This window comes from Herpailurus yagouaroundi, unplaced genomic scaffold, assembly GCF_014898765.1.
Source record: "Herpailurus yagouaroundi ecotype Mexico unplaced genomic scaffold, PumYag 250, whole genome shotgun sequence".
Classification (NCBI taxonomy): Eukaryota; Metazoa; Chordata; class Mammalia; order Carnivora; family Felidae; genus Herpailurus; species Herpailurus yagouaroundi.
Genome location: NW_024412467.1, coordinates 20,875,529 through 20,897,629, shown reverse-complemented (window position 1 = coordinate 20,897,629; position 22,101 = coordinate 20,875,529). Strand labels below are relative to the sequence as shown.

The following is a 22,101-nucleotide window of genomic DNA, read 5'->3' as shown; positions in this document are numbered from 1 at the left end:
TAAAGTCCATGTCCAAGGCATGGTGCCTAGGTCCTTGAATATGTATGTGGCCCTTTCTAACCTTAGTCTCATCCTCTGTCACCTCATGAATCACACTTAACTCTTCAGAAATTAAACAGTCTTCTGCTGTTTGTTGTTATCTGAACATACTATGCTGCTTTATGCCTTTGATCCAATATATTCTTGATTCTATCCCCTGTGCATGCCCATCACAGCACTTAACACAGTTTGCAAAAATGGTTTCTATAACTGTGTCCCACAAAGGTCTGTTAAAAAAGCCACTGATGGGCCTTGCTGAGCCCAAAGCTCTCATCTTCCTATATCTAGGTTTTGGTATGGCAGAGGCAAAGTTTTTGGAAGCACTGAAGTAAAATGACACTTAGGAAAAGGACCTGTTTAGATGGAGGTGGGGTTGTGGATGAGGGAAATTAGGAAAACCTCTGTCCTGAGAAGGTCATGATTGAGCTGAATCTCAAAAGAGGATGAACTCAAGACAAGACTGTTTAAAGAATGTTTAAAGACAATAGAAAGAACTTTACAGGGGGGAAGGGGACATCTTTGAAATTCACAAGACATAGCCTTAATATACAAGAAGAACATTATTTTGTAAAAAGTACATTTATTATCTTAGACATACTGGTAGGAATCTCAGGTTTTAGGTCCATGATTTCAAGAAAGTGTAAAATGATTACCAGATCCCTACAGTTAATACATTTACATGTATTTAATAAATTTGGTTCAAAAGCATTACTCAAAGTATAATTTGAGCAACTACTTTCTAAATGTCTATTACTTTACAGTGGCTCCTACAGAAACTCATTTCCAATTTTCTGCCTATGAGCTTTGAATGATTTTCCTGCAGTTTACTCCTGTTGACTTGGCATTTATTCACTGGATAAAACTTTGCCTCAAGTGTACATTTCAGCACCTGGCTCATAAATCATTTCCGAATGGATTTTTAGAAATGTAAGAGTCCTTAGAGATTACCTAGTCCAACAGGCTAATTTTACAAACAAGAAAATTGAAATACTAAGGTTGAGCGACTTGTTGAAGGTTATATATTCTCTGAGGGCTCGTACTTGACTTTTCCATGATGTGCTTTCTCATCTACCCTATCCCTGCTGCTGTCTCTTCAGTGTGTGACCTGTGTGCCTATCCTAATTCTTGCTTATGCTCAGTAAACTTAAATGACAAAATATCTTCTTCCAGAATGTAATGTAAATAACTGGTTACCATTTATTCACTTGCATATTTTGTGGGTTTCTTCAATAGACTTGGTGAAGTCTTGGTGCTAAGTACTAGGTTAATTTTTTGTTAAAAATTCTACCAGTATTCCTGATATTTATAAACCTTACCTTCCAAAGGCAAAGTCATTAAGTAAAACCACGGTCTCTCATGAAATGTTTCTTTCAGCCATTTGACTGGGTAAATTTGGTCTCACTGGTATGGTCCAGATGTTCTCAAATTTATAGGATGAATATACCTTTACCATGCAGGTATCTAAAAATTAGCCACTGCTTGAGAGGTTTAGTGTTCCCATAACCTACATTGTACTGGGTCTACTTATAAGGCCTCACAGCTCATAAACTCACTGGGAGGGTGGCGCCTATCTAACCAGATCTTTCCAAGGATAGGCTCTCTCCTAGGACGCTTGGCCTGGCCAATCACCCAAAGTCAGATCTCGCCTAAATATGGCTCATACTCAGACAGGATCAGGTAGTTGGTAGGAAACACCAAATCTGAAAGGACGCAGAGACAGAATCCATACAGTAACGATGGGTCAGAAGTTATAAGGAAGCAAAAAAGGAAGCAGAGGCTGGGAGGTAGACCAAAAAAAATATATGAAGAGTATAAGGAACTCAAGAGCATATATGAGGAAGGGGCAGGCACGGAGAAAGTCGTGCAACACATTGAGGGATGTAAGTTTAGACTCTCATCCTTCTGCTACTAAGATTTTTAAGGCTGCATCCCCATTTTGTGAGGCCAAGGGAAACGTTTCAGCTCCTGGAAGATTGTGAGACTTTCGTTCCTTTACCGCTACTTGAATTTCCTTTACAAACCCTGCCCTCGCCCGACCCCCTCCGCAAAGCCAGTGCCCTAAGTAGAAGTGATTTGATTCTGATTCTTGCAACCAAGAAAGCTAGTTAAGACACGTAGGCTATTATTAAAGAAGTGGCTAGAGTGAGTCTTCAGCTTGCGGACATGTGCTACTGACTGCTTACTTCCACTATCAACTCTTCCAATCCTGAAGCTCTACACATGCGACAAACGGTTCCTAGCTTGAACCCTTGCAGTTTCCACGTCCACAGAAACACACTAGTAACCACACTCCTAGAGAACCACGGTATTCGATTTGGGGGAAAACTTCACAATATTTGAACCTATTCTTTAATACAATAAAGGGCAAGCCCCCTGCTCTTCCCTGAAGGTTTCAGAGAGCTACGCTGGTCGACAGGGGCACGTTTTTCGGCGGCGGAGCCTTTGCATCCCCATTCCAAAGCCTCCGGCGCGGGACAGGAGCTCCCCGCACCCCGGACCTCCCGGCCCTCGCCGCCCACTGGGTCACCTGTAATTGTAGGCGCTGAAATGCTTGCTTTCTCTCAGCATCGCCCGGTACAGATCTAACACTTGTGCGCGGCTGGAGGCTGCCATTTTGAAAGAAAAAAAAAAGGGGTCCTTTTTGAGGAGGTCCCGAGTTTAACCTAACCGACAAAACTTCAGTCTGTGCAAAACCTTGAGTGAAATGAAATAAAAGAAAATACAGTGGGGCTCGGTCTCGCTAGCGGGCCGCACCTCGACCTAGAACACCGGCCCGCACCTCGGGGCGCTGGGCGTCGCGCGCCGCTGGGGAGGCGGGCGCAGGCGGGCTTCGGGCAGCTTAAGGGGGAGGTGCCGACAGGGAGGCGTTGCCGTTCTCTGCCCGCGCCTGGGAGGAGGCGTACAGCAGCTGAGGGGGAAGAAGGGGGACGGCCACAGGGGAAGGTCTGAGCCTGGAGGGACGCAGGGCGGAGTTTCTAGCATTGAGTGCGCGTTGCCCGTTAAGGAGCGCCTTCGAGAACTGCCTAGGTCGTGGCGGGTACATTTAGCCTCATATTGCAGCTCCCAGTGCTATCTCTGCAAGGCCCAAGGCCTCGTTGCCACGGTTACCAGGAGCGCGGTGGGTCGACGCCCCGCCTTCGCCCGCAGATGACCCGCCCTTTGCGCTGGGGCCGCCCTCCGCGCTGCCTGAGAGGCCGAGCGGGCTTTCCAGGTTGCCTTTACTTTACGGCTCTCTGTCTGTGGACCCCCTGTACAGGGAACTTTCTGAGCATAGGGATGGGTTGTAGGGGGCGCTGAGTCGACAGGTGAGGGACTCCCTGGTTCTTAGGCTCTGCTCAGGACGACCGGCTAAGGGCCTTGATAGCAAGGCCCCCTTTCTTGTCAAAATGGCAGCGCCCAGCATGCTGTGGAGGTATCTCTAAGGTGGGGAGGGGGTGCGGCGGATAAGAGACCTCCCAGGAGAGTAAGCAGCGTACCGCACTTCAGATTTTGAAACACCCAGGTTTGTGTCTCCTGGGCGAGCGGTGGGTGAGTGTTTGCCTCGCTGCAGCGTGATGTGCGACATGGGCGGTCGGTGGTGGCGGGGAGAGTTATTGGCCGTGGAATTTCCCCCCTTTCCGGGTGTTCTTTGAGCTTTCGAGGTTTTGCTTTTGAGAGTCCCGCGGACTTTTGTCATCTAATGTGTACGAAAGGTGGGGTGGCGTGAGTGGTTAATTGGGAAAACTTAAAGGATTTAAGAACTCTCTTGAGATAATTTCAGACCCAAAACTAGAAGCTGAGCAAGTTTTCTCACGAAGTTTTTCATGGCTAAGTTTTCTCTCTTGGTCTTTTCCTGAAGACATCAGCACTTCAGAATCACTTTGTTACCGTGGTGGATAAATTTAGTTGTTCTGGTTCTTGAACGTAGGACCGGGCGTAGAGAAGCCTGAGCTAGTTCTAGTTAAAACTAGGTGTGTTTGTAAAGCACCTGTCTTATTTTGGGAGTGTTTCTGTCTATATAGACAACGTTAGAAGAGTCACAGTTTTCTTGCTCACATCACAGGTAGGAGTAACTTTAGACGTAAAAAACAAGTTTCCCTCAACAGCCATCTTAATTCAACCACTCAGTTGTGGTTGTATTTCGTCTCTTTAAGTTCATCTGGTTTTAAAATGACACTTGCTTTATATCAAAACCTCGTATTTTCAGAAACTGTAAGAGATGGAAACACTTTTCTGATCTCGATGCACTTTAGTGTACTTGCAGCCTGGTGTCCTTGCACCCAGATATTCTTGTTAATATTACTTGTTATAATGCAATGGCATTTTATTTATTTATTTTTTTTTAATTTTTTTTTCCCAACGTTTATTTATTTTTGGGACAGAGAGAGACAGAGCATGAACGGGCGAGGGGCAGAGAGAGAGGGAGACACAGAATCGGAAACAGGCTCCAGGCTCTGAGCCATCAGCCCAGAGCCCGACGCGGGGCTCGAACTCACGGACCGCGAGATCGTGACCTGGCTGAAGTCGGACGCTTAACCGACTGCGCCACCCAGGCGCCCCTGCAGTGGCATTTTAAAAAAAGGCATGGAAGAGAACATACTTCTATTAAAATCTTTTTAAGTTTCCTGTTTGATTTTTTTTTTAATGGTGTCCCACATCTGTGAGTATCAAAATAAGGTTTTTTTTACAGAGTAGTCAAGCTTCTGTCACTCTTGCAGGTTGATCAGGTCATTGGGCAAGTCTTGCCTCAGAATTACTGAAAGGGATTTTAATATTTTGAGTTTATCCTTGAGATTACTGAAAGGATTCAAGACCAAGGTAATTGATTATTACAGAGTAAGATCTAGAGCCATTTTCTCATAATATGGTATATGAGTGCTAATGACATAAAATGGGGCACCTGGGAAAACTACAACGTTCCTGCAAGTTAAAAATAGAGAAAGCTATCAAGGTAAAAGAGAAAAAAAATAGAAAAGTTATTTTGGCTTGTTTAAAAATATTGGGAATTGTAGTGTTGCCTGGCTGGTTCAATCAGTGGATCATGTGGCTCTTGATCTCGGGGTTGTGAGTTGGAGGAAGGCCAGTGTAAAGTGTAGAGATTACTTAAATGAATAAACTTTAAAAAATAGTTGGGATTGCATTATATTTTGCTTCCATCTATAAAATAAGGTTGGAATAATTATTACTGTATACAGTTGTTTATGTCTAATTATCAGGTGATTTAATCATTTATACAGTTATTGTAGATCAAGGACTTTAACTTTGTCGTAATCAAAGAAAGCTTTCCAAATAAATATTTAAAGTTTAGTTTGGGTAGCTAGTCATCTGTTAGTACAAAGAATAGTTGAGGTTAGGTCGGTGATAGCTTCCCAGTAGATTCTAAGCCAAGTCCTCACAAAAATATTTTTATTGTATTTGAAATAATTTACCAGCATCTTGGATATTGTTGTCTTGAACAACTAATAAAAAAAATTGCATTCCAAAGCTAAATCTCTATTTTTGTACATCTTTATTGCAGAGATGACTATTTTGAATAGTAGCTCTGTTTGAGGTTGAAAGGAATTAGGCCAGTACGTGAGGATTACTTACTCATATGTTCTTTAATATGCATTCTATTCTGGGCTGAGTATTCTCTTAGGTAATGACTATTAGCTAGTGGTACCCATCTACTACCACTTAAGCCTCAAAATGTAAAAACTTACAGTTCTTTAACTACCGATTTAAAATGATGTATGGGACATCTGGGTGGCTCAGTCTGTTAAGCGTCGGACTTCAGCTCAGGTCACAGTCTCAGGGTTTGTGAGTTTGAGCCCTGCTTCGGACTCTGTGCCGGCAGCTCCGAGCCTGGAGCCTAGTTCGGATTCTGTTTCTCTCTTTCTGCCCTCTCCTGCTTATGATATGTCTCTCTTTCTCTCTCAAAAATAAATAAACACACACAAAAAAGTTTTAATGATGTATTACTTCATATTAAAATTCGGGTTGCTGGATTGCTAATGAACGCTTAATCCTTTTTGAAGAGAAATTTCTCTAAACATAGTAACGTAACAGCAATTTATTGTCTTAAGCTTAAATACTAAGTTATTAATTAATTTATTTATGAGGGGGTGAGGGGGAGAGAGAGGGGGACAAAGGATCTAAAGTGGGCTCTGCACTGACAACAGAGAGCGGGATGTAGGGTTTGAACTCACAAACTGAGATCATGACCTGAGCCGAAGGCAGGTGCTTAACAGACTGAGCCACCCAGGTTCCCCAGGCTTAAAATGATGTACAAAGAAAATCTTATATAAATGAGTGACTTGTGATATTATGATTTAGAAATTATTCCACTCCAAACATGGATCTAAGTCTTTATTATATGTAATTTTCACTTTTTTTTTAATTGAACCATTATTGTAATAGAATGTGAAGCTGGAAGAGACCTTGGATATCAATTCCTTTTTACAGATGAACAAACTGAAGGCCTTTTTGATTTCATTGATTCAACATTGATTGAACACTTCCTAAGTGCCATACATTATCTAAGATGATGGAGTTACCATGAACAGAGCCTTTTGGTCCTCCCAGAACTGGACAGGGAACTAGAGAAGCAAAGTATTAATTTGTTTTGTGAGGTGCTATGTTACCAAGTGTCTGGAGAGTACAGAAGAGGGCCATTCAACTCGGATTTTGACCTAAGGGGAGGCTTTCCATCATAGAAGGTGTTTCCCCAATTAGTTAGTAACCCAGATGAAGAATGTGGTAAGACGTTGTAGTGTATATTCAGAGAATTGAAGCATGAGGGAGCATGACCCATTCAGGGAACTCTGGGAGATGGATGGGAAGGACCATCTGTGAAACCAGACGTGATTAGTCCTGTGCCTGCTTTGTTTTAATGATGCTTCTTCTGTTTTGGGGATAAGTTATTTCTTATACATTGGCTAGTTCACATAAGTAGACTTTAACATCTGTTGAAATATAGGTTAGTTTTTTAGGTGTTGTTAGGTTTTTGTTTTAAACCATACTTTTGAATGCTATATTTGAGGAGTACTGAAATTCTGTTTACCTCTGTGTTTAACATATAGTTGACCAGCCTGTTAGTTCAAGCCACAGTTCCTGTGGATATTTGAGGGCTATCAATCAAATACTGATCTAGGTTTCCAAGAGTTTATAGTTTAAATACAGTTTGTATGTAATTAAAACAAAGTATAAAGTGCTTGAGGAGAAGCATGGAATCTCAGCATGAGAGGTCACTTCCATGGGTAGTGCCTGGGCCACACCTCAGACTGACAAAGTCAGCATGGCCCAGGCTCCAGGAGGATTTTGTTTTTAATTTTTTTTGTTTTTTATTCCCCAGGTGATTGGATGCAGCCTGGTAGAGAAGCGTTAATCTGTGGGAATTAGGGGGCTTTTGTAGGAGGTAGTGTTCATTTGGGCTTGAGAGAATTTATGTTTGATCTGGGTCTTGAAAGGAATCCCAGGGTTTGGTGTGTGGGTGCGATGGTTACTGCAGGATAAAGCTTAACTCTTGGAAAGGGTAGAAGAGAGAGAGTGAGTGAGGTCTGGGGAAAGATGATCAAGGCCTACAGACTTGTGAGGGGGGAGTTGGAGGGTACTTGAGGGGGAGTGCAGGAGATGCAGCTGGGAAGCCTGGCACAGCAGCTTCCCTGGATGGTGGACACCTGCTCCGTACTTGTATGGTCTCAGTTGATTGGAGACCTGATGGGAAAGAAAGCTGTTAACTTCATTTAAGGACAGGGAAGCTGAGAGGTTGGGTTATTGAGTCGGAATGTTCCACAGCTAGGAAGCAGTGAGGGTAGGCATTGGCCGAGGACCTGATCTGTCTAGCGATGATGCTACACTGCTTCACAGACAGTCTTCAGTGGAAGCTTCAGGAGTTTGAAGTGTATTAATTTTTCTTGGATAACATGGGCAAATTTCAACCATATCTGAACTTTAATTTAGTTGGATTGCACTTATTTATAAAGCTAACTGGTTAGCTCCTAACAAATATTCAGAAAATCTCAAATATTGATTTTTTTATACTAGCTTTTTATTTAACCTTGTAAGAGAAAAAAAAATTTTTTTCCTATTAACGTGTCTTAGAAAAGACCTCAATCAAATGCCCTTTTTAGGTTGTCTGTTCATGTGTGCAACAGGCATTACTTTTTGGGGGATTTCTGAGACTCTCCTTTCTGGAGAGTCTTACCTAAGAAAATCTGTTCTCTAAGAAAGTTAGAAAGCAGCTAGATAGTCTAGCTTCATTGATTGGAGGCTAAAGGTTCCCTTACTTTTGGACAACAACAATAAAACTGACAATTGATTTTGTATAAAGTAGATCAAATGTTACTTCTAGAGCATTTTTTTTTGGAAACAAATTCTTTGCCTTCTGAAGGAAAGAAACCATCTTTTCCTACTACAAACTCTTACCAACATGGGAATTCTTTTACAATGTGGTTTATGGTAATGTTTGTTTGTTTGTTTGTTTAAGAGAGAGAGCACATGGAGTTGAGGAGAGGGACAGAGGTGGAGGAGGGAGGGAGAGAGGGAGAGGGAGAGAGGGAGGGAGGGAGAGAGAGAGAGAGGAGAGAGAGAAAGAGAGAGAGAGAGAGAGAGAGAGAGAGAGAGAGAGACAATCCCAAGCAGGATCCATGCTCAGCACCAAGCCCAAAGTGGAGCTCAATCCCATGACCTGGGATTATGACCTGATCTGAAATCAAGACTTGGACGTTGAATCGACTGAGCTACCCAGGCTCCCTTGCCTTTTTTTTTTTTTTTTAATAGTAATACTCTGCTATAGATCACCTGCATTCTTTTTCATACTAGTTATGAGGGGTGAATTAGAGCAATTATATTTTCTTATTGTTTGTATATTTCAGAATGAATTGTTCATCAGCTAGCTCTATGTGATGATAATGCTTAAAGTTTATATTCTTTTCCAAAAGCTTTGCCAGGCAGTTTGCAAACATCTCATTTCAGTAATTCTTATAAAGACAGGAGCACCTGGGTGGCCCAGCAAGTTAAGTGTCTGACTTTGGCTTAGGTCATGATCTTGCAGTCTGTGGGTTTGAGCCCTGTGTCAGGCTCTGTGCTGACAGCTCGGAGCCTGGAACCTACTTTGGATTCTGTGTCCTCTCTCTCTCTGCCCCTCCCTGACTTGTGCTTTGTTCCTCTCTCTCAAAAATAATCATAAAAAATTAAAAAAAAATTCTTATAAAGACAGATTTGAAGCCCTGATTGACTTCTTTGAGTAGGGAGTAATAACCACCATCTGTTTGTTCAGATCAGTGGTTGTGTACAGAAAACACTTAGGATTTGCAGCACTTAGGATTGACTCTGTTTAGGAAAAAAAAACACACAGCAGCCTGCGTTTGCCTAGTCACTGACGAAATACTAGGTCAATGTCTCATACAGAAACTGAGTTCTGTGATATTAACTGATATCTTGGAAGGACGGTATATCTTTGTAAAGAAAAATCCTGCAGTTCTTCCCTACTGTGTGTTTCTTTCCTGTGCGTCTCCTTAGCTGTTCAAACAGAACACTTCATTTCTGGTCACCTGATGTGTGGGGATTTTTACCGACACCAAAACAGTTCTCTGCGACACCAGCTGGGTATCCTACAGTTCAACTCAATCCTGACACTGCCTGAAGATAGCATCAGATTCCACAGGGTAAAGCTCATTCCCCTAAGACTGCCCTCCCTACCCTCCAATTGCAAGTAGTGGATCCCCAGGTTGCCCATGCCATCTGTCGGATTTGGCTGCAAATTGGAGGTTCCCGTGACTCTCTGCTCAGGTTTGAGTAATTTACTAGAGAGGCTCACAAACCTCAAGGAAACATTTACACTCACCAGTTTATTAAAGGCTGTGATGAAGAGCACAGATGAACAGCCAGATGAAGAGATACATTGGGTGAGGTCTGGGAGGGCCCTGAGTGCAGGAGCTTCTGTCCCTGTGGAGTTGGGGTGAACTGCCCCACCTGTGTGGATGTGTTCACCCACCTGGAATCTTTGCAAACCCCATACTATTGGGATTTTATGGAAGCTTCCTCATGTAGCCATGATCAATTAGCAGCATTTTCAACCCCTCTGTTCACTAGAGAAGTGGGATGGGGGTGGGGGGGATGGGGCTGAAAATCCCAAGCATCTAATCCTGGCTTGGTCTTTCTGGTGACCAGTCCCTTCAGGAGCCTTACAGGGGCTCACCCAAGGTCACTTCTTTAGAAATAACAATGCTCTTAGTGCTCTTATCACTTAGGAATTTTCAAGGGTTTTGTGATCCCTGTGTTGATGGGGTCAAAGACCAAATATTAGAACAAGAGATGCTTCTAGGATTCGTATTGGTTAGAAAATTATAAGGGTTCTAGGAGCCAGGAACTGGGGGCAGAGACCAATATACAGATTTTCTATTTCACAATCTTTCTTTTTTTTAATGTAATTTATTGTCAAATTGGCTAACATACAGTGTATATAGTGTGTTCTTGGTTTTGAGAATAGATTCCTGTGACTCATGGCTTACGTATAACACCCAGTTACCCTCCTCAGTGCTCATACCCACTTTCCCCTCTCCCCCACCTCCCATCAACCCTCAGTTCTCTGTATTTAAGAGTCTCTTTAAAAATTTTTTTTTTAATGTTTTATTTTATTTTTGAGAGACAGAGACAGCATGAATGGGAGAGGAACAGAGAGAGAGGGAGACACAGAATCTGAAGCAGTCTCCAGGCTCTCAGCTGTCAGCACAGAGCCCAACACGGGGCTTGAACCCACAAACTGTGAGATCATGACCTGAGCTGAAGTCGGACGCCTAACGGACTGAGCCACCCAGGCGCCCCTGTATTTAAGAGTCTCTTACGGTTTGCCTCCCTCCCTCTCTGTTTGTAACTATTTTTTCCCCTTCCCTCCCACCATGGTCTTTTGTTAAGTTTCTCAAGATCCACAGATGAGTGAAAACATATGATATCTGTCTATCTCTGACTGACTTATTTCACTTAGCATAATACCTTCCAGTTCATCCACATTGCTGCAAATAGCATGATTTCATTCTTTCTCATTGCCAAGTAGTATTCCATTGTATATATAAACCACATCTTCTTTATCCATTCATCACTTGATGGACATTTAGCTCTTTGCATAATTTGGCTATTGTTGAAAGTGCTGCTATAAACATTGGGATATATGTGCCTCTATGAATCAGAACTCCTGTATCCTTTGGATAAATTTCTAGTAGTGCTATTGCTGGGTCGTAGGGTAGTTCTATTTTTAATTTTTTTGAGGAACCTCCACACTGTTTTCCGGAGTGGCTGCACCAGTTTGCATTCCCACCAACAATGCAAGAGGGTTCCTATTTCTCCATATTGGTGTTTCCTGAGTTGTTCATTTTAGCCACTCTGACTGGTGTGAGATTGTGTCTCAGTGTGGTTTTGATTTGTATTTCCCTGATGATGAGTGACATTGAGCATCTTTTCATGTGTCTGTTGGCCATCTGGATGACTTCTTTGGAAAAGTGTGTATTCATGTCTTCTTCCCATTTCTTCACTGGATTATTTGTTTTTCGGGTATTGGGTTTGGTAAGTTCTTTGTAGATTTTGGATACTAACCCTTTATCTGATATGTCATTTGCAAATATCTTTTCCCATTCCTTCAGTTGCCTTTTAGTTTTGTTGATTGTTTCCTTTGCAGTGCAGAATTTATCTTGATGAGGTCCTAGTAGTTCATTTTTGCTTTTGTTTCCCTTGCCTTTGGAGATGTGTTGAGCAAGAAATTGCTGCGGCTGAGGTCAAAGAGGTTGTTGCCTGTTTTCTCCTCTAGGGTTTTGATGGTTTCCTGTCTCACATTTAGGTCTTTTATCCATTTTGAGTTTATTTTTGTGTATGGTGTAAGAAAGTGGTCTCGTTTCATTCTTCTGCATGTTGCTGTCCAGTTCTCCCAGCACCATTTGCTAAAGAGACTGTCTTTTTTCCATTGGATATTCTTTCCTGCTTTGTCAAAGATTAGTTGCCTATACATTTGTGGGTTCAATTCTGGGTTTTCTATTCCATTGGTCTGTGTGTCTTTTTTGTGCCAATACTATACTGTCTTGATGATTACAGCTTTGTAGTAGAGGCTAAAGTCTGGGATTGTGATGCCTCCTGCTTTGGTTTTCTTTTTCAATATAACTTTGGCTATTCAGGGTCTTTTGTGATTCCATACAAATTTTAGGATTGTTTGTTTTAGCTTTGAGGAGAATGCTGGTGCACTTTTGATTAAGATTGCATTGAATGTGTAGATTGCTTTGGGTAGTATTAACATTTTAACAATATTTGTTATTCTCATCCATAAGCATGGAATGTTTTTCCATTTTTTTGTGTCTTCCTCAATTTTCTTCATAAGTTTCCTATAGTTTTCAGCATACAGACATTTTACATCTTTGGTTAGGTTTATTCTTAGGTATTTTATGGTTCTTGGTGCAGTTGTAAATGGGATCGATTTCTTGATTTCACTTTCTGTTGCTTCATTATTGGTGTATAGAAATGCAACTGATTTCTGTACATTGATTATGTATCCTGTGACTTTGCTAAATTCTTGTATCAGTTCTAGCAATCTTTTGGTGGAGTCTGTCAGGTTTTCTATGTAGAGTATCATATTGTCTGAAAAGTGTAAGTTTGACTTCTTCTTTGACAATTTTGATGCCTTTTATTTCATTTTGTTGTCTGCTGATGCTAGGACTTCCAACACTATGTTGAGCAACAGTGGTGAGAGTGGACATCCCTGTTGTATTCTTGGTCTCAGGGGGAAAGTTCTCAGTTTTTCCCCATTGAAGATGATAATAGTTGTGGGCTTTTCATATATGGCTTTTATGATGTTTAGGTATGTTCCTTCTATCCCGACGTTTTTGAGGGTTTTTATTAAGAAAGGATTCTGTATTTTGTCAAATGCTTTTTCTGCATTTATTGACAGGATCAAATGGTTCTTATCCTTTCTTTTATTAATGTGACGTATCACATTGCTTGATTTGCGAATATCGAACCAGCCCTGCAGCCCAGGAATGAATCCCACTTGATCTTGGTGAATAATTCTTTTTATATGCTGTTGAATTTGATTTGCTAGTATCTTGTTGAGAATTTTTTGCATTTGTGTTCATCAGGGATATTGGCCTGTAATTCTCCTTTTCTGGGGGTCTCTATCTGGTTTGGGAATTAAGGTTATGCTGGCTTCATAGAATGAGTCCAGAAACTTTCCTTCCATTTCTATATTTTGGAACAGCTTGAGAAGGATAGGTATTAACTCTGCTCTAAATGTTTGGTAGAATTCCCCTGGGAATCAGTCTGGCCCAGGACTCTTGTTTGTTGAGAGATTTTTGATAACTGACTCAGTTTCTTCACTAATTATGGGTCTGTTCAAATTTTCTATTTCTTTCTCTTTGTATTTTGGTAGTGTGTGGGTGTCTAGGAATTTGTCTGTTTCTTCCAGGTTGTCCAGTTTGTTGTAATATAATTTTTCATAGTATTCTCCAATAATTTATTTCTGAGGGGTTGGTCGTGATAAGTCCAGTTTAATTCATGATTTTATCTATTTGGGTCCTCTTTTTTCTTTTTGAGAAGTCTTGGGTAGGGATTTATCAGTTTTGTTTATTTTTTCAAAAACCAACTCTTAGTTTCATTGATCTGTTCTACTGGTTTTTTTTTGATTCTATATGTTTGTTTCTGCTCTAATCTTTATTATTTTTCTTTTTGTGCTGGCTTTGAAGTTTCTTTGCTGTTCTGCTTCTAGTTCCTTTAGATGTTCTGTTAGGTTTTGTATTTTGGATTTTTCTTGTTTCTTGAGATAGGCCTGGATTGCAATGTATTTTCTTCTTAGGACTGCCCTTTCTGCATCCGAAAGTGTTTGGACTGTCATGTTTTCATTTTTTGTTGTTGTTGTTTCTTTAAATATTTTTAAATTTCTTCTTTAATTGCCTGGTTTACCCATTCATTATTTAGTTGGATGTTCTTTAACTCCATGCATTTTGAGGTTTTTCCAAACTTGTCCTGTGGTTGATTTCAAGTTTCATAGCATTGTGATCTGAAAATGTGCATGGTATGATCTTAATTCTTTTACATTTTTGAGGGCTGTTTTGTGACCCAGTGTGTGATCTATCTTGGAGAATGTTCCGTGTGCACTCGAGAAGAATGTGTACTCTGTTACTTTTGGATGGAAAGATCTGAATTTATCTGTCAAGGCCATCTGGTCCAGTGTATCATTCAGGGCCATTGTTTATTGATTTTCTGCCTAGATGATCTGTCCATTGTTATAGGTGGAATAATCAAGTCTCCTGCAATTAGCATATTTTTATCAATAAGATTGCTTATGTTTGTGATTCATTGTTTTATATATTTGGGGCTCCCATATTCGGCACATAAACATTTATAATTATTAGCTCTTCTTGATGGATAGACCCTGTAATTATGATATAATTCCTTTCTCTTGTTACAGGCTTTAGTTTAAAAATGTAGTTTGTCTGATATAAGTATGGCTACTCCAGCTTTCTTTTGATTTACAGTAGCATGATAGATGGTTCTTCATCCCCTCACTTTCAATCTGAAGGTGTCCTCTGGTCTAAAATGGGTCTCTTGTAGACAGAAAATAGATGGATCATCCATTCTGATACCCTGTGTCTTTTGACTGGATCATTTAGTCCATTTACATTCAGTGTTATTATTGAAAGATATGGATTTAGTGTCATTGTGGTATCTGTAGTTTTCATGCTTGTAGTGATGTCTCTGGTCCTTTGTGGTCTTTGCAACATCCCACTCACAGAGTCCCCGATAGGATTTCTTGTAGGGCTGGTTTAGTGGTGATGTACTCCTTCAGTTTTTGTTTGTCTGGGAAAACCTTTATCTTTCCTTCTATTCTGAATGACAAGCTTGCTAGATAAAGAATTTTTGGCTGCATATTTTTCCTATTCAGCACATTGAAATTTTCCTGCCACTCCTTTCTGGCCTGCCAAGTTTCAGTCGATAGGTCTCTTACTACCCTTATGTATCTACCCTTGTAGGTTAAGGCCCGTTTATCCCTAGCTGCTTTCCGAATTCTCTCTTTATCTTTGTATTTTGCTAGTTTCAGTATGATTTGTTGTGCAGAAGTTCGATTCCTGTTATGTCTGAAGGGAGTTCTCTGTGCCTCCTGGATTTCAGTGTCTGCTTGCTTCCCCACATTAGGGAAGTTCTCAGCTATGATTTGTTCAAGTACACTTTCAGCCCCTTTCTCTCTCTTTTCTTCTTCTGGAACTCCTATGATACAGATATTATTATGTTTCATTGAATCACTTAGTTCTCTGATTCTCCCCTCGTGGTCTAGAATTTATCTCTCTTTTTCTCAGCTTCATCTTTTTCCACAATTTTATCTTCTATTTCACTTATTCTCCCTTCTGCCTCTTTAATCTTCTCTGTCACAGACTCTAGTTTATTTTACACCTCATTTACAACATTTTTTAATTCTTCAGGACTATTTTTTAGTTTCTTGATCTCTTCAGCAATAGATTCTTCTGTCTTGTATGCTTTTTTTCAAACCCAGCTGTTAATCTTATGACTATTATTCTAAATTCTTGTTCAGTTATATTGTTTATATCTATTTTGATCAATTCTTTAGCTGTCGTTTCTTCCTAGAATTTCTTTTGAGAAGAATTCTTCAATTTCATCATTTTGGCTAGTTTTCTGTCCCATATGTGTTTTAAAAGCTTGTCATGTGCCCTGCACTTGCGAGCACTACTATATTAAAGAGGGGTCATACACTGTCCAGGGCCTGACCCTTCAGGAGGTGTTTTTTGGAGTGTTACTTGCTCTCTGTTATTGTGACTTTGGTTGCTTTATCTCCCTACTTGTAGTGATGTTTTGGACCCTTCACCAGGTGTGCTTTGAGTTGTTCACTGAAGTAGCCCTGAAAAAAAAAACAACCCCTGCACCCCCAAAATACCCCCAAACAAAGAACCCAAAAAACAAAAGAACACACACACACACACACACACACACACACACACACACAAAACAACAAATAACAAAAAACAGCAACAACAAAACCCAATGGGGCGGGGAGGTGTTGGTGGAAGAGGCCTTATGCCATAAAGAGAAATGACAGGGGCGGGGAAAAAGAAAAGAAAAGAAAATTGACCAGGCAGGGAAACTATACTGCTTAATCCAGATAGAGAGAGAGGGGAAAATAAAGAAGGAGATATAGAACAGGTATAAAGAGAATAGATTAAATATGTCTGCTTAAGCAAACCAAGAACCAGAATAACCAGACTAGAGAAGGGAAGAAATAAGGAAAAAAGGAAGAAAAAAAAACCGTATGTAATAAGAATTGTCCCAGAATTACGTCTGTAAATACAAAACTATGGGTGCCTTCGAACTGGTGGCAGCACTGGTCTGGAGGAAGGGCTGTCTGGTTCCTCAGTGTCAATTCTGCTCCAGTAGATACGCAGTTACCAGGTGCCAGAAGGGCATGGTTTGGTGTAGGCGGTTCACCTCCACTGTCTGGGCCCCTGTCTGTTCCCTGAAGCTACACCTTGATGGTGATGGGGAGAAAAATGTCAACACCCCAGTCTCTCCTCCCTGTATCGGGTGTCCCAAACCACTCTGTTCAGGCTGACCTCATAGTGCCGCAGTCGCGAATGAGGCGGTTTGTCCCACTCTGCTGACTCCCACACCTCCCTGGCACTTGGCTGGGATTTAAACCCCGATGTCTTAATGGGCCTGCTCCATGTGCCCTGGTTCTGGGGAAGTGCCTCTCCACCACATCGATAAATGGCCTCTGGCTGGTGGGTGCAGGAAGGGACCTTTGTCCTTTGAATGGCTATATACCATCTTCCCACCACACTCCAGGGAAGGGATTGCTTTCTCCCACTGTGGACTGTGCCTCTGAAGTAGTTACTGAGCTCGGGGCTGGCTCCCCTCCTCCCCAGGTGTGCAAACTGGGCAGCTGGCCACAGTCTAGAGAAATATCTTAGAATCTTGGATACTTGTCTTAGTCTGTTTGGGCTACTATAACAAAATACCATAAACTGGGGAGCTTATAAACAACAGAAATTTATTCCTAACAGGTCTGGAGGCAAGGAAGTTTAAGATCAAGGCACTGGCAGAATAAATGTCTGGTGAGAGCTTCCTCGTTCATAGATGGCTTCTGTTTTGCTGTGTTCTCGCATGGATGGGGCAAGGGATGTCTCTGGGGCCTCTGTTACAAGGGCATTGATCCCATTCCTTAGGAATCTTCATGACCTAATCACCCGCAAAGACCCTATCTCCTTATACCATCACCTGGGTTTTTAACTTAAGATTTTAATATGAATTTTGGGACGTATACATAAATCGACTGCAATACTATCCTGGAGAATGTTATTATCAGTGGAAGCTAAATAGAGAATTCATGACTTTTTGCTATTGTAGTGAATACTTTTATATGATTTAATATTTCATAGCTTTTTAATTTAAAAATTTATTTGCTGAATACAACCAAAGCAATTCACCTTGGCAAACCTGTGTCCTGTATATTGTGTAATGGTGAGCTTGAGTTAACTAATAATATTTAAGAGTAATAAAAGCCTGGCTGTGTGAAATGGATTGCAGTAATATTGGCAGACAGTGATACAGAGTTAGCTTTAGTTAATAAGAATTCATTTATTGGTAGAATTATCTTTATAATATATATATTCTGGAATGCAGGGGAAAGTGAAAGTGGCTAAGTCATTAAATACAGGAAAGCTTATCAGGCATACTTTCCTCTCTCCTTGACATTTTAAGGTATGGACAGTGTTATCTAGTTCAAGTCTTTGAGCACTTTGAAGTAAGTGCATGTGCCTGACCATTTATGTTAAGCTCTGTTAGAAATCTCATTCATGCCTTGGCTTCCAGGTGCAGTGAGAGCACCTCCAGCCTCCTGAGACCTGGCTGTGATGATAGTTACGGTGCTGCTTTTATTTGTAGACACCTGGTCTTCCAAGAATTGCCTATACCCCCTACTTTTTAAAGCCTCTGGGTAAACCATCCTGGATTAATACATTTCATCACAATAAGGTCAGTTTCACCATAGTGTCCAAGCTGAGTTGGAATGTCCCTCTGTTAAAGATTTTGTAGAGGAGATTCCATGGGTGCCAAGTTACACTGTTTTCTGAAAATCCTTTTCTATGGTCTTGAAAGCTATTTTAACATAAAATGTTCAGTATAGATTAATATGACAGTGATTTATGCTGATCTTCCTTCCCCTGCCTCCCCAAATTCCCTGCATCATTTTTAGAATAAAGTCTAAAAAAGTGTGTAAACTCTCTAACACAGCCAATATGACCCTGAAGGTCTTTGCAAATGCTGATCCAACAGCCTGGAATGGTTTTTCCGCCTTTCCTAATTTGTCCAGTATTAGTGTAAGGGATACTTAACTCAAAGATACCTTCTCAGAGTTTAAGCAGAGCTTCCTCTTTTAAGCCCTCTTAATGTTGTGAGTGTATTTTTTGCTGAGAGTGACTGCAGTTGCAAGTAACAAAACGCAGGTCAAATAAATTTGAACCAACATAATGGCCTTACTGTGTCATGTATCTTGAAAGTTCAGAAGTCAGATAAGCTTTAGGAGTGGTTTATTTGAGTGATATTGTTGAAGACCTGGCTTTGTTCTGTTTTCACTCTGTCCTGTACAATGGCAGCTTCATCCTCAGGCTGGCATCCTCTCTTAGTTGTGGAAGGCCAGCAACAATTCTGGGGTACTTGTTTCCAGAACATCAGAAGAGTGAGTTTGCTGACCAGGAGCGCCCAATAATCCTATCTGTTCAACTCTTGAGTGAGTTGTGTGCTCATCTGTCTTTGAACCAATCACTGTAGTTAGGGCATAGGATTACAATTAGTTTAGGTTTGAGTCACCTGCCTATATCCTAGAGGCAAGAATGGGTCCAGTTGTCCCCAAGATATATAGGCTCTGAAAGCTGGGAATGGGTAGGTAAGCATGTTGGGTACATACAATGACATTGAAGTAGTTACCAAGAGAACAGGGACTGATTTGTTTTGTAAAAGGCAACAAAAGTCATTACAGCAGTCTTGCTTGAGTTCTACATCTCTTTGTGTGATTATTTGATTAATCTTTTTCTCTGTTATCAGGCTGTGTATTCCATGAGGACAGAGACTATGTCTATTTTTTATTACAGTTGTTTGCTTAACACTTTGCATATACTAGATGATTAATAAAATGCTTAAATATGATTAGAGTGAATGATCATTACTTTGCATACCGTATGTATTCAGTGAATATTGGCTACTTGTTCTTTCGTTTTGTGTTTTGCTAGACTCTCTCTGAACCTGTTCTTTTCAACTGCATTTTTTCTCCCTCTTAGAAATGCTATTCTACAGGTTCTGCAAGTTTAGGATTAGGGATATGAGTTTTAAAAGATTCATGGTCCTGTCAGTTAAATCACTTAGAACAGTGATTTCCAGTCCGTGTGCTAGTCAACTGTGGAACCACAGAAAGAAAAGGCTTAGGAATCCCTATGCTTCTTTTTATTTTTTTAATTAAAAAAAAATTTTTTTTTTTTTTAAATTTTAGAGAGAGAGAGGGAGAGAGCACATGAGTGGAGGAGAGGGGCAGAGGGAGAGAGAATCCCTAGCAGGTTCCACGCTCAGTGCAGTTCATGACTGGGATCATGACCCGAGCCGAAATTAAGAGTTGGACATTCAACTGACTGAGTCACCTAGGTGCCCCACGAATCCCTTTATTTCTAACATGTTGTCCACTCATTTTTCAAACATATGCACATAGTATAGTGACTGGAAAAATATGCAGTGATAAAAAGCTACTGTGATTATCAATGGTTTTAAATAATTTTGAATTATACAATGGGCATTAAAATGTTGCTAAGAGAGTGGATCTTGAAAGTTCACATCAAAAGAAAAAAAATTTGTGATTCTGGTGGTGGATTTTAACTAACTATACTTACTGTGGTCATCGGTTTGCAATATCGAATCATTATGTTGTATACCTGAAATTAATATAACGATATATGTCACTTATATCTCAATGAAAAAATAAAAGTACTTCTGTCCCAGGCTGTTGTTATAATGAAAGAAATTAATACATACAAAGCACTTAAAATAGTGCTGGATTTGTAGAAAGTACTGTAGGAAGGTTAGCTATTATTATTACTGATTTTTGGGTTGAGAGCCTGGTTTTTTTTATAAATTTTTTTTTTCAACGTTTATTTATTTTTGGGACAGAGAGAGACAGAGCATGAACGGGGGAGGGGCAGAGAGAGAGGGAGACACAGAATCGGAAACAGGCTCCAGGCTCTGAGCCATCAGCCCAGAGCCTGACGCGGGGCTCGAACTCACGGACCGCGAGATCGTGACCTGGCTGAAGTCGGACGCTTAACCGACTGCGCCACCCAGGCGCCCCAAGCCTGGTTTGATTATGTACTCTGAAGTATAGATTTTCCTTAGGAACTATAACCATCCTTTATCATTGGATAGCCATTCATTCATTAAACATCAATCTTAAAATATATATATATATATATATATATATTTCAGCCAATATATAAAATCATCCAATATATAAAATCATATTTACAAAATCATCCAATCTCCACAAGATGAAACATATATATACACATACATACATATATACACACATATGTATGTATGTGTATATATGTATGTATATATATATATATATATATATATATATGTTTGATCTTGTGGAGATTGGATGATTTTTCCAAGTTAAAATTTATTTTAAGGCTGAAATAGGTTGGGAGCCCCTGGTTAGGCTGTAATAATGCCAGGATGTTTCTACTGTGCTAACCATTATGTTTCCATCTCTTCCATGGCTGCAGAGCACATTCTGAAGCCCTGCACGTGACAGAAACATGTCCTCTTATCGCTCAGTGGACATTCGCTGTCCTAACTCAGGTCATCCTTGGCTTCCACCCCTCTTTGTAAATACAAGCAATCACTCAGTTCTACCTATTTTACCTCTAATTGGCTTCTAAGTTAGATTGTACTTCACTTAGGATTCAATAAATATTTGCCAATTGAGGTCAGTAATTCAGTGGAGTTTTCTACTAGTGCTGTAGTTTCATGGTGTACTAATTAATGTCATTGGTTTTCTTCTTTCCCCTCAAAGTTTTTTTTTTCCTTGCTGTAGGATTCTTGTATTTGAAGTTAAATAATATGAATTTTAAACTGTGGATGGCTCTATTCTGATAGCTCGAGTTTCCACCCTCACACTGCTGGTTCCTGGTTCACAGCTCATCAGCTCCCATGGGCACGGAAGGGACTAATTACTTTTTGAGTGCTTATTGTTGGGCTGGCTGTTTTATGGGTTACCTTATCTAATACTCATCACAATCGCGTAGAACGAGGAAACATAAATAGTAAGTGGCCAGCTGGGATTCGTAGTTAAACACATTTTATTGACTGAACTGCCTCCATATTCTCCATTTTAAGCGTTTCTCTAACTCTGCTGTTCCTACCTTTCAGCTACCCTTTGCTACCATGGAAGCACAGTTCTTTCTCCCTAATTGGACTTCAAATCTACTCGGCTTTGCACTTTTTTTACTGTTCCAGATCTATCTCACATACCTACTTTTCTCCTTACCTAGTCTAGATTTTTGTTGACTGCTTTTTAATATCATCTAATTGGTCTGCTTCAGACTAGTATGAATTTCCCTACTCTGCTTTGTTGTTGTGCTTTCGTTAGTGGATTTTACTTACTGCCTGTGGTTTAGGGATACTTCATATGTAACAATATGTTGTGCTAGCATGACCTATGGGATGTAGGTCAAACACATTTTTTCCAACTAATACTTCTTTAACATTGTGTTCAGTGAGCTAATCTTCCCCTGCCTCTGGATGAAAACTTACTTCTTCCCTTATCCATTCCTTCTGCAAAGGACACTGTGATGGGAAAAGACGGTGCTGTGTATATATGGCTTTTTATTTTTATTTTCTAAAAGTTTATTTATTTAAATTCAAGTTAGTTAACCTACAGTGTGATAACTGTTTCAGGGGTAGAACTCAATGCTTCATCACTTACATATAACACCCAGTGCTCATCCCAACAAGCCACCTCCTTAATGCCCATCACCCATTTAGCCTATCCCCCCTCCCTCACTTCCCCTCAAG

At 40.5% G+C, this 22,101-nt stretch overlaps 2 protein-coding genes across 28 annotated transcripts in view; one reads left to right on the top strand and one right to left on the bottom strand.

The window, feature by feature from the left end:
• The window catches only part of LYRM4 (LYR motif containing 4), a 184,149-nt gene extending 181,251 nt beyond the window's left edge, over nt 1-2,898 (bottom strand). Inside the window, exon 1 of one of the 6 annotated variants that reach the window (XR_005786119.1) lies at nt 2,567-2,898. Coding sequence is in view for 3 of the 6 variants with exons in the window: in XM_040460428.1 (XP_040316362.1) it covers nt 2,567-2,652 (86 nt within the window). In the remaining 3 variants the exon portion in view is untranslated. The remainder of the gene's footprint in view (nt 1-2,566) is intronic. The other 5 variants (XR_005786120.1, XM_040460428.1, XM_040460427.1 and 2 more) reach the window with 5 other exon arrangements.
• A 110-nt stretch (nt 2,899-3,008) lies between these two features.
• Nucleotides 3,009-22,101, top strand: part of FARS2 (phenylalanyl-tRNA synthetase 2, mitochondrial) — a 621,462-nt gene continuing 602,369 nt past the window's right edge. For 5 of the 22 annotated variants that reach the window (XM_040460415.1, XM_040460414.1, XM_040460407.1 and 2 more), the window contains exon 1: nt 3,381-3,541. The gene's annotated coding sequence lies outside the window, so the exon portion shown is untranslated. Of the gene's footprint in view, nt 3,251-3,322; nt 3,345-3,377; nt 3,568-22,101 lie in introns of those variants that run through there. The other 17 variants (XR_005786117.1, XR_005786118.1, XM_040460419.1 and 14 more) reach the window with 11 other exon arrangements.